General features: G+C 36.0%; 1 protein-coding gene across 2 annotated transcripts in view; it reads right to left on the reverse strand.

Moving 5' to 3' along the window:
- Positions 1-7,804, reverse strand: part of LOC107655298 (homeobox protein meis3-like) — a 10,149-nt gene extending 2,345 nt beyond the window's left edge. The window contains exons 1-10 of one of the 2 annotated variants that reach the window (XM_016442753.1): positions 7,734-7,804; positions 7,379-7,520; positions 6,956-7,039; positions 4,661-4,791; positions 3,218-3,386; positions 2,713-2,763; positions 2,574-2,624; positions 1,881-2,030; positions 1,675-1,783; positions 851-993 (exon numbers count right to left, since the gene is read on the reverse strand). In XM_016442753.1, coding sequence (XP_016298239.1) covers positions 851-993; positions 1,675-1,783; positions 1,881-2,030; positions 2,574-2,624; positions 2,713-2,763; positions 3,218-3,386; positions 4,661-4,791; positions 6,956-6,967 — 816 coding nt within the window. In that variant the 5' untranslated portion in view covers positions 6,968-7,039; positions 7,379-7,520; positions 7,734-7,804. Of the gene's footprint in view, positions 1-850; positions 994-1,674; positions 1,784-1,880; positions 2,031-2,573; positions 2,625-2,712; positions 2,764-3,217; positions 3,387-4,660; positions 4,792-6,955; positions 7,040-7,378; positions 7,649-7,733 lie in introns of those variants that run through there. The other variant, XM_016442752.1, reaches the window with a different exon arrangement.
- Between the last annotated feature and the right edge of the window lie 2,870 nt (positions 7,805-10,674).

A 10,674-nucleotide genomic window follows, 5' to 3' on the forward strand; every position in this document is an offset into this window, starting at 1 on the left:
TTTCCGTCACACACTTGAGGTATTCGGCCAATCACAACGCACTGGATAGCTGGCCAATCAGAGCACACCTCGCGTTTCAGACCGATGAGCTTTGTAAAAATCGACGCATTTCAGAAAGGCGGGGCATAGAGGAGAAACAATAATGTACAGTATGTGGAAAATAATGTTTTTTTAACCTTAAACCGCATAAACACATTTCATTACACCAAATACACAAAATAATGTTCTTTTTAGCAGCATCATATGACCCCTTTAAAGGAGCAAGTTCCTTAACACTAGTTATTGTTGTGCATCTCTGAGGTAATCTGAGAATGCTCTTTAATAATATCTTTATTCACTCAAGTCAGTTTGTTACCGCATTATTACTCACATTGTTTTTATTCTTGTTATTATTAGTAACTTCTGGATCTTCTGTCATTTGTAATTACAGAAGCGTCATTAGTTGGCAATTACCATATGCTCATTGCTACTTCTGCTAAAGCATTGCTCAATTCAGCTGTGCTCATCTATGCAATATTAATCATCAAAGAGTTCATAAATTCTTGGATATTAACTTGAGATGGTCAATAAAGATGACCATTTTCATTATACCTTTTCCAAACCTTTTATCACATCTTCTTTTTTTAAGCTTTCCTCTTAACTTTCTTCAAGCTCAGTTTGCTGTTATGTGTTTTTCTGCCACCAGTTTTAACTCCTAATGCTACTGTTTCTCTCAGTCTCAACCCTTATCAAAATTGACCATAGTAACAAAATACCACAGCTTCCACATTTATGCTGTTATTTTTCCATGGAACACGAAAGAAAAATGTTGTTTTTAAGTAGGTTTTTAACTGCATGTTTTCTCTCTTACCGACAGGTGCTGGAAGAGCCAAGCTCTCATAATGTTTGTCGCAACTTTGGGAAAGATTCCTCTTTTCTTGTTTCGTCTGTCTCTATCTGTTTCATCTTCTTCTCCTGTGCTGAGAGATGCCACACTTCCATCCAACCCATCACCTGACACAGAACAACACACAAGCATAATGAAATATCTTGTTGGATAGGATTGAAAATGTAAAATAATATATGTTTTTAGTTTCAGTGTTGGGGAGTAACTAGTTACTAGTTACAAAATAAATGTAACTGTAATCTGTTACAGTTACTGAACAAAAAAAAGTGTAATTAAATTACAGTTACTTATGAAAATGTTAAGATTACAAAGGGGGTTACATCTGAATATTTTCTCACACATACAAATATGATTGATTTCTTTCCCAAAGGTTAATTCAACAGATTTTGAAAATCTGACAGTGATCAATGTTGAGTCCTACTGTAAGGTTAACCCTGCCTGCTTTAAATGTTTTAAAATGATTAACATTTAGAACATTTTTAAAATGCAATCAAAAAGTAATCAGTTACATTACTTTAATAAAGTAATTGAAATAATTACACAACTTATTACATTTTGAATAGGGTAACTTCTAATCTGTAACCTATTATATTTCCAAAGTAACCTTCCTAACACTGTTTTTTTATTTCCAAGATGATAACAAGATGCCAATTGTTGAATTAAACATGCAAAATTGAAACATTTATCACTGCATATAATATACACAATTCCCGTAAGAGTTTTATAAAACAGTATGCAGCAAAAATGCTAGACTTCACTATAGCTGGTGTGTGTAAAATGATAAGTACCGGCATCGCTGCAGTTCTCTGCGCTGTGTGAGGTGAGGCCACAGGAGGCACTGGGGGTGCCCGAGGGGGTCGACACACAGTCATCCGGATCTCGCAACCAAGACTGATTCTAGATCAGGAGAGACAGGCACAGTCAGACACACACACACACCCAGTAACAGGCAGCAACTAGCTCCCTGATATGTGTCAGATGTCTACTGACTTACTTGTTCTGACAGATTGGTGCAAGAGCCAGTGAAATCTTCCATGTCAGATTTGGATCCACCCTCCCGGTCCTCCAGCACCAAATCAGTGGGCATCTTGCCTTTAAGGCACGTGATGTACCGATTGCAGAAATTATCACAGAGGTCATGAACCTATGAGAGACAAGTGAAGATATCAGGTTCATTAACATATACTGTATAAAGCTAAAAATTCATAGCATGTTCATGCTGCTCTTTTGAATACAATAAAAGCTAAGAGTATTGTGAGAAGAGCTGTCTATCTCTAAAAAGGAGCCTGGTACGCCTGGTTTTAAAACATGTGAGCGTGCTATTTGGTGTCACTGATAGCAAGCGTATAGTATAGTTTGACATGCCACATTTGAATATGGGGAAGCAAGCATAATGGCCGTCCTTAGGACGATTGCGAAAAAAAAATGGAATAAAAATAATAAAAGTAAATAAAATGAATAAATGAGGTAAGTAAATTATAACAGGATTTTCATTGAAGAAAATCACACACTAAATAAAAAGTAAAAATAAATAAAAATGAATAAATGAGGTAAGTAAATTACAACGGGAGTTTCATTGAAGAAAATCACACACTAAATCACACATGGTACCATGTTTTTTTAGGACATGTTCCATGATAATATAAGGGTAAGCTTTACAAACATGTTGTTAGAGAGAAAAGCATACCTTTTCTAGCTCTAATAGATGAAACCTTAGAACTTGAATGGCCTGGATCATCTGTGCAAAGAGATCATATGGTTAAAACTGTCATGCTCTTTACAAAATTACATGGAACCACTTATTTAAAAGCTCATGTATATCTTACCAGATTGTCCAGTTCTGGATTTGATGAAAAGATAGGTTTCTCTGATCGAATCTAAAATAATTAACAGAAAAAATCAACATATAGAAAACACCACTACAAGGCATAAGCCTGTTGTCTCATATGTTAAACTAGTCTGAGACTAGAAGTTGAAAATCCCAGTCTATTGTTATCTTTGTACAAAAGGCTTATAAACTGTCAGGGGGGGGGGTAACTTTCAAACAAGGCTTTGTCATGCCAGAATTCAAAGTTTGTCTTGACAAACTTTGCTTTTATAGTCAAAATATACAGTTATATGAATTTCTTTGAATTTCCTTTCATTTAATTCTACTTTCTTAAATTCAAATTTGAATTGTACGCCTGCATCCTGTTTTCTACCTCAATGCAAATTAAATTTCAATTTAAGAACTGACTTGGAATTTAAAATTTAAAAGGTCAATACGCAGCACGACGATCTTCAGTCTTGTGGCGTGTGCTTGGCTTTAATGTGATTGGCTTGGTTACTCACTTGTTTGGCAAAGGCCGCGATATCATCATTGAACGATTCAGAGGAGCAGACGTCACTGTGATTGGTCATGCAGGGGAGATGGGCGGAGTTTGACATCGAGTCTCGTGGTGAGCAGGTGGCAAGTTCACACTTCTCAAATACCAGAGCCAGGAGTGGAAACAGAGGATGACTGCAAATAAACACACATATGCTCCAAGTAAGAAAACACAGCAGGGTAAGAAAATGCTACACAGCTAATCCTGTCTAAAATTGATAGTGTTTATGCTAAAAAAAAATTTAATGCCACCACAAATGTCATAACTACTCTGGATTTTCTGAAAAGGTGAAGTGTGTAATTGTTTTGATGTTATATCCTTTCTCCTTTCTCAGCTTAATGTGGATAGAGGACTATAAGTAAACTACTTGTAGATTGGCGTTCCCTCAAATTGAAAATAAAATGGCTCTGAGGCATATTTCAAACATTGCTATTTTTGTTTGAGTAGCCTAAATCATCAACATTGGCTCGACCAATGAAGTGAGTTTGGGGCCAGAATAACTGACCAGTTCATCTGACCAATGGGAGTGTTTGGAAAACCTGAAAGTTGTAATTACTTCCATTCCAATTCCATTTGGTGCCTCTAGTGGTGCAAAGATTACAAACTTCACCTTTATGACTGTGCAAGTTATATTTTTTTAAAGGGGTCATATGATGCTTTTTTAAAGATTATTATTTGGTGTATTTGGTGTAACAGAATATGTTGACATGCTTTAATGTTCAAAAAACACATTATTTTTCAAATACTGCACATTATTGTAGGTCCTCTATGCCCCGCCTCTCTCAAACGCTTCGTTTTCTACAAAGTCCCTCCTTCCGACAAGCGCAGTCTGCTGTGATTGGCCAGCTGACCAACACACAGTGTCTCTCTGACATGGCTGCTTCAACACTAACTGCTGTTATTGAAACCATGCCTTCTTTCTTTGCATGAACATTTGGTCGGCATTATGCAAATATTTCCACATAGTGAGGTAGATATGTGGGGGCGTGTTAGAACGAGCCGTTTTAGGGGGGCGTGGCAGAGTCTTAACTTTGATAAAGAATATCTCCTTGGTTTTGAGACTTTAGTCTTTGCAACTTCAGGGATCTTATCTATGCACAATCAGCTTGTAACACTCCAAAGAGAAAGGAAAACTTGAAATCGCATCATATGACCCCTTTAAGTTTTTAATTGTGAAAGAACAGTTTTGTTTCAAGCTAAAAAAAAATATCTTCATGTGCGAAAGTCAAAGAATTAAAAAAAAATAAAAAAGTATATTACTGTATTTTATTCTAACAAAAACCGCATATGATGCCATAATTCTCCTAGTCAGAACTAACCAAGACCTGAAGGCATATATATTAACAAATGCAATGCTCATTCATGTTTCGTGGGAGGTAACAGATGGTTAAAGTAACCAGACTCTCACCCGTAGATCTGGTCCCGGTGGTGTTTCAGGGAGTCAGGCACAGTGTGGCCATAGTGTGGCAGAGGAAGTGACCTCATGTAGTCTCCCACAGGCATGGCGTCAGAGCCTGGGTAGTGCACCAACTCCTCATACTAGATACGGAGAGACATGATAAGACAAATTTAAAAGATAAGACATTGCCTGAGATGTGCAATGTGTGTGTGGGGGATTTATTATGATGTACAAATATATAGGCTACAGGATTGACAGTACATTTGAGTATGTGAGTTAGCGCTAGGCTGTTTGAAGTCGCTGCTAATTGTATCTCCTCCTTAATAAACACTAGATGCGGGGAGGCTTTGATGTGCGATTTTTCAGAGCGCCAAGCAACATTCACCCAGGGACATAAACTTTCCAGCTGATTTATAATTAACAGCCTTACATACAAATACATAAAGTCATCCAGCCTTCATTTATACTAATTATGTGGTTTTACAGTCAGCTTTCTGATTAATGCTGTACTCAGATAAATCAGAAAAAGACTTACACAATGTTTTCGGAATAATCAATAATAAGAAAAAAACTGTTACTTCTCACTGCACAACTATAAATTTCATTTTAGCAATTTCCAATGACTGTGCTCACCTATTATTGAGATGGAAGTTGTATTAATCATTACTAATAGCATTACTTAATGAAAGCCACCTCTGCGAAGTACATTCTAACTAAAAAAGAAAAAAACATATTTAAGCCTCTGTAAATAATCAGGATTTTCTGTAGCATATAAACTCCATATATACATGTGTGATATACTTATTTCTCCATATGTGTTTTCACCATGGCATGAAACATTTCATTTGGCTCTGAAGTTGCAATATTTTCATATTCATGGTCTTGAATATATTTCAAAAGAATATTCTGTTATGAAAAAAATGATAAGTAACTAAAAATTTAGGACACCGCAATTCATAATAAAATTGATTAACCAAAAAGACGTTCGGAGCTAAAATTAAGTATGCCTACTGCAAAGATGGACAATGTAAGAATTAAAAAATATGTAAAACACATAAACACGCAGCACATCCAAAGTCTCGAATGTGATCAATTATGTTAGTATTGTAGCACTTTATAATAACTTCATTTAAGTAATTAACAGACATCATATAATGCTTAACAGAAAAATAGCTCAAATACATATAAACATTTGTGAACCAATGTTTGATGATTTTTCTTTCTATTGACAGAAACATAATCAAACTTTGATGAACATATTTGATTGGTAATCACATAATGATTAGTAGTGTAAATTATTAAAGTTATTATAGACAAACTACAACCAATTAAAAGCAGTAGAGTTTCAAGCAAACTAAATAGAATTAAACATGAACAGAATATATGTAATTTTGTATGCTGCAGCGTTGCTTTTTCTAAAGAAAACAGAAATCAGTAATGTGTACTTCACAAGCTTAAAGGTGCAAACGTAATGTAGAAGATCATAGAAAATTAAATATTTGTGGGACTTACCAATATCAGTTTTTAGTGATGGCAATTTTTTACTTCAAATCTAACAGGCTTTTACAGGCAATAAAAAAATACCAATCAGTGTCATTGAATTTCCTGGATCATTTGAGGACACATGAGAACAAATATTGCGGGGACAGATAAAAGAGCTTATATTTGAGATTGAACAGACCGATGCCAAATTAACAGGATCATAATTACCATTTGTAAGTAGACAGAAAGCAACAAGATTTTCCATTTGGCCGCTCACTGTAGCACAAAAGTTGACCTACTTACCGACTTCATCTGCCTTACTAGAGCATGCTATTTTCCTACACTACTCCATCTGATGTTTGCCTTTTATTGCTTTTCTGAATACATGTAATTGATAATATTAAGGATAAAACTGAGTAGCTGAGTGTATAAGCACCTTTGTGAACTTAGCTGGCTTTCAAGTAAATGTAAGCCTACATGAAAATAAATAAATGAAAGTTTAATGATAGCCTACTTTATACTATTTAAATGCACATTACCTAATGAGCATCAACTAAGCATCGCATAATGGAATAATGTTTATTACTGACTTGGACGCTGGACTGGAAGTTATTATAAAGTGTCAGCCAAAAATCTAACAATTACAAAATAAGAATTATTTTTGGAGTGTAGACTACACACTGCTTGTACATCACAATAGTTATTATCTTTAGTTATGCTTACGTGTTACTCAGTTTGTTTTTGGTATCCACATGATAGCATCCTTTTCATCAAAGTAGCAAAAAAATGGACCTGGAAAATAAAGGGAAAAACAGGACCTACCCTCTTCTCCATGCGATACGGAAGCCGAGCTCACACACTCACTGACGGATGACATACACCAGAGCGGCAGATAAGACACACTCTCTACAAGAACGAAAGCATAAAAAACATTGAAGAAAACTAAGCATGCTTTGTAACACAAACGTTTACTGATACCATATTCAAATTCTGGTCCAGAAGCATTTGGGGCATCATAAAATAAATGCAAGCACATAGAGTAGTGGATAAGATTGCTTTTCACTTGAAAAGTATCCACCAAAATAGCAGCTTAATAAGTGTTCTAGAGTGAATGAGAAATGCCTATAATATTATTATATTATACACATACTAAATGAATAACAAATTATGTATCCACGTAAATGTTGTGGTTATGGAAATTGGGTTATATTATGGATATGATGAGAAGGCATAAAGATACCCCACCTTAATAAGAATGTAGCAGCAGAAGCGTGGACCGGGCCGAGTATCCAGCATTAGCGTGCGCGTTTGAGATGATGTCGCGTTCTTTCCGCTCTATCCGCGACGCGTTGGGCTCAAATGCGTCTCTCCACAATGAGCGATGAAGCTTTAAACCAGAGAGAGAGAGAGAGATGGAGACTGGGAGTTGTTTAGGGGGTCAAAACACAACGGGGTCTCTCACCCCCACCTCCTTATCACACACACTCGCGCATTACAAACACACACACACTTGCGCATTACAAACGCATAGGCCTTCGTTTTATTTGAAGGACGCTCTCCTCCTCTCTCTCTCTCTCTCTTACACACAAACCGTGCTTACATTACGTGTTTCACTATCGCTATTCCGGTGAAAAACCATCTTGTCTGATTATAGGTTGGCTATCATGTGCAGCAGATCTGTTTTGAAGCATGCACTGGTAAATTTACACACACGTGCTTTATTTACGGTGGCCGAGAAGTGCAAAACAAATCACAATTCTGAAAACAAAATAACAAATTACAAACGCAAATGCAAGTCTAAAAAACAAAAATGTATTGTATGAATTGCCTTTACTATGGAATAAAAAATACGGGCTGTCTATTTATATTTAGTTAAAAGTGGCTGTAAATCATCAGCTCCATTGGTGCAGGTGGATAAGTGCTTGTCGTTGGCTTTTTGACGCGATCGACCCGGGTTCGATCCCGCCTTTTGCCGAACTTTTTTCAGAAAAAAAAAGTTTGGCAAAAGGCGGGATCGAACCCTGGTCGATGTGTTTTCTGACTTGTTAATTTGTTTTCGGATTTGTCGTTGTGTTTTCTGACTTATTTTGTTTTCGAATTTGTCATTGTGTTTTCTGACTTGTTATAATGTTTTCTGAATTGTTGTTGTGCTTTCTGAATTGTTATTTTGTTTTTTAGACTTGCATTTGCATTTGTAATTTGTTATTTTGTTTTCAGAATTGTGATTTGCTTTTCACTTCTCGGTCACCGTAGTAATTCTCCACAGCATACGCGTCATATCATATTCTACACAATACCACCAAAAAGTATTTGTAGACTTATACCGCATTTTAAAACGCATTATATCAAAAATATACCAAAACAAGTGGCATCTGCAAACACGCGATAGACCTTTTCTCAGAGCTAACTTGACTTCTCAGCCATCTTTGCATATTAAACAACTGGTGTCAAGGTGATTTTAGAGTGGATGAAGACAGTTACCATTAAGTCTTCCAGGTTAACATAACATTTAATAACCAGAATGAGTCAAAATCCTAAATTTAAAATAGTGTGTGAAATTAGTATCATGATCACCACCCTCCTGAGGGGACAGTAAAAGTTGTAAGTGTCTGTGTAAGAATATAAAAGATTTACATGAATGAATGAAGGATCACATAGGCCTAAATAAATAGGTTGAAAAACGTCTGAGCTGTAATTTCATTTGCATTTAGCCCTAACTTGCAACAAGAAGTTACAAGCACCAGAATCAGCAGATTTTCTTGTTTAAATTGATAAAATTGTTCAATTTGTTTGCTGTTTTAAAATATATTTCACTCACAAAATATAACTCACTTTTTTGTAATAAAACACTTAAAATTAAACAAGGTGAATTGGGGGAAGGGATTACGAAAAAATCATTAAACAAAATAAATGTGTTACCTGATGTCCATGTTTTCTATTAGTGTTACAACCAATCCCACCCAACTGTTACAACTCACCCGGCTGTGATAGGATGTAACAACTGCACTCTTTGCTCTTAAGAGTAATGAAAAAGTGTAAGAATAATTGAAGATAACTTCACCTTAAATGTGAGAAAATATTAAAAGGTTAGAGATATACTGTACACGGTGTAAAAAAACAATAAATAAATAATACAAAGTTACATTTACAGACTACAGCAAAAAGTGTTACATTTCCAGGTATCCTCAATATAACTGTAAAATTTAACACCTACTAAATTTCTTATAATTAAATATTTGCTTGAAAGGTAAACTTGTGCTTTCTTCCTTTGAAATAAATGCAACTAGCGTGACAACTAAAGCATTGACATTCATTTGTGTGTCTTAAGTGTCAAAATAATTCCGGGGGACCACTTTATGGAGCAGAAAGTGCAGAAAAATGCAATGAAGTTGCAATCAGCTGATAATGCTAACTGCCAATTAAACTTACCATAATAAATAACAACCATTACCATGTAATTGTTTTAATTGCAGGGCAAATTACAGCAATATGTTTCTGTTATTTATGACTCTTATCTTTGAACCAGTAATAGGGTCTGTTGTATGCAGAAAATTAACTACCTTTCAGTTTCCACACTTAATAAATCCATAATAAGACCAATGGTAAATTACATAATGATGGTAGGTTGTAACTGAAAGGTTGTTTTTCAAGACAGGGTATTTTTTTAGATTGGACTGGGGCAAGTTGTCACACGTGTTCTATATATTTGTATACAACTTTATACAATGCATTCATTACAATATGCCAAAAGCACTTATTTTTGTTTCATAATTGTTTTGCTGCTTAAAGTTGAAAAGCCATTAAATAGCCTATAAAACATTTTAAATATAGGGTGTGTGTGTCACGTGAATGAAAACAATGGCCTTTAAATAAGTGGCATAACAATCAGTTAGAGCAACCTGTAACAGGCAAACAGTTCCACGGCGGACCAAACGTGGTCTTGTGTTGTAAATCACCCTTAAATAACATAATAATTATTCCACACGTCCCCTGAACTCTTCTCCCGCAGAGCGAGCCCTCAACAGGCGGTCAGGACTTCAATCACCGCGGCCCTCTCCAGCGCGCTGCGGCCGGACCGACGCGCTCGGTGGGCGGTGGGCGGCGTGACATAAGCGAGGCAGAGGATCAGGCGATCTTCGGCCTTTCAACACCATGGGAGGGCACTGGCCAACAGAGATGATCATAGCTAAATAAAGGCATTAACAGCGCAACAACAGCGATTGTAAAGACGCTCAATGGAGCAACGCCCTTTGAATGCGGCCTTTAATCGGGTATTTCCACTTGTAATACGTTGCCATTTCATACGCAGACAAAATGCCTTATAACTAATGCAACGCCTGCTATACGATGCCTTTTTAAATAATTCAGATAAATAATAATAAATATTTTGTCAGGGATACTCTCAAATGTTGTGTGAAATCATTTGTTATAACATTCTAGGGCAAGATGCAAACATTTTATAAATACAGTAGGTATGTAATATAGTCAGTTGACTGTTGCCATGCTGTGTTTCACATTAATTGTGTGTTTTTGTGGGAGTG

The sequence above is a fragment of the Sinocyclocheilus anshuiensis genome, unplaced genomic scaffold (assembly GCF_001515605.1).
Source record: "Sinocyclocheilus anshuiensis isolate Anshui unplaced genomic scaffold, SAMN03320099.WGS_v1.1 scaffold1257, whole genome shotgun sequence".
Taxonomy (NCBI): Eukaryota; Metazoa; Chordata; class Actinopteri; order Cypriniformes; family Cyprinidae; genus Sinocyclocheilus; species Sinocyclocheilus anshuiensis.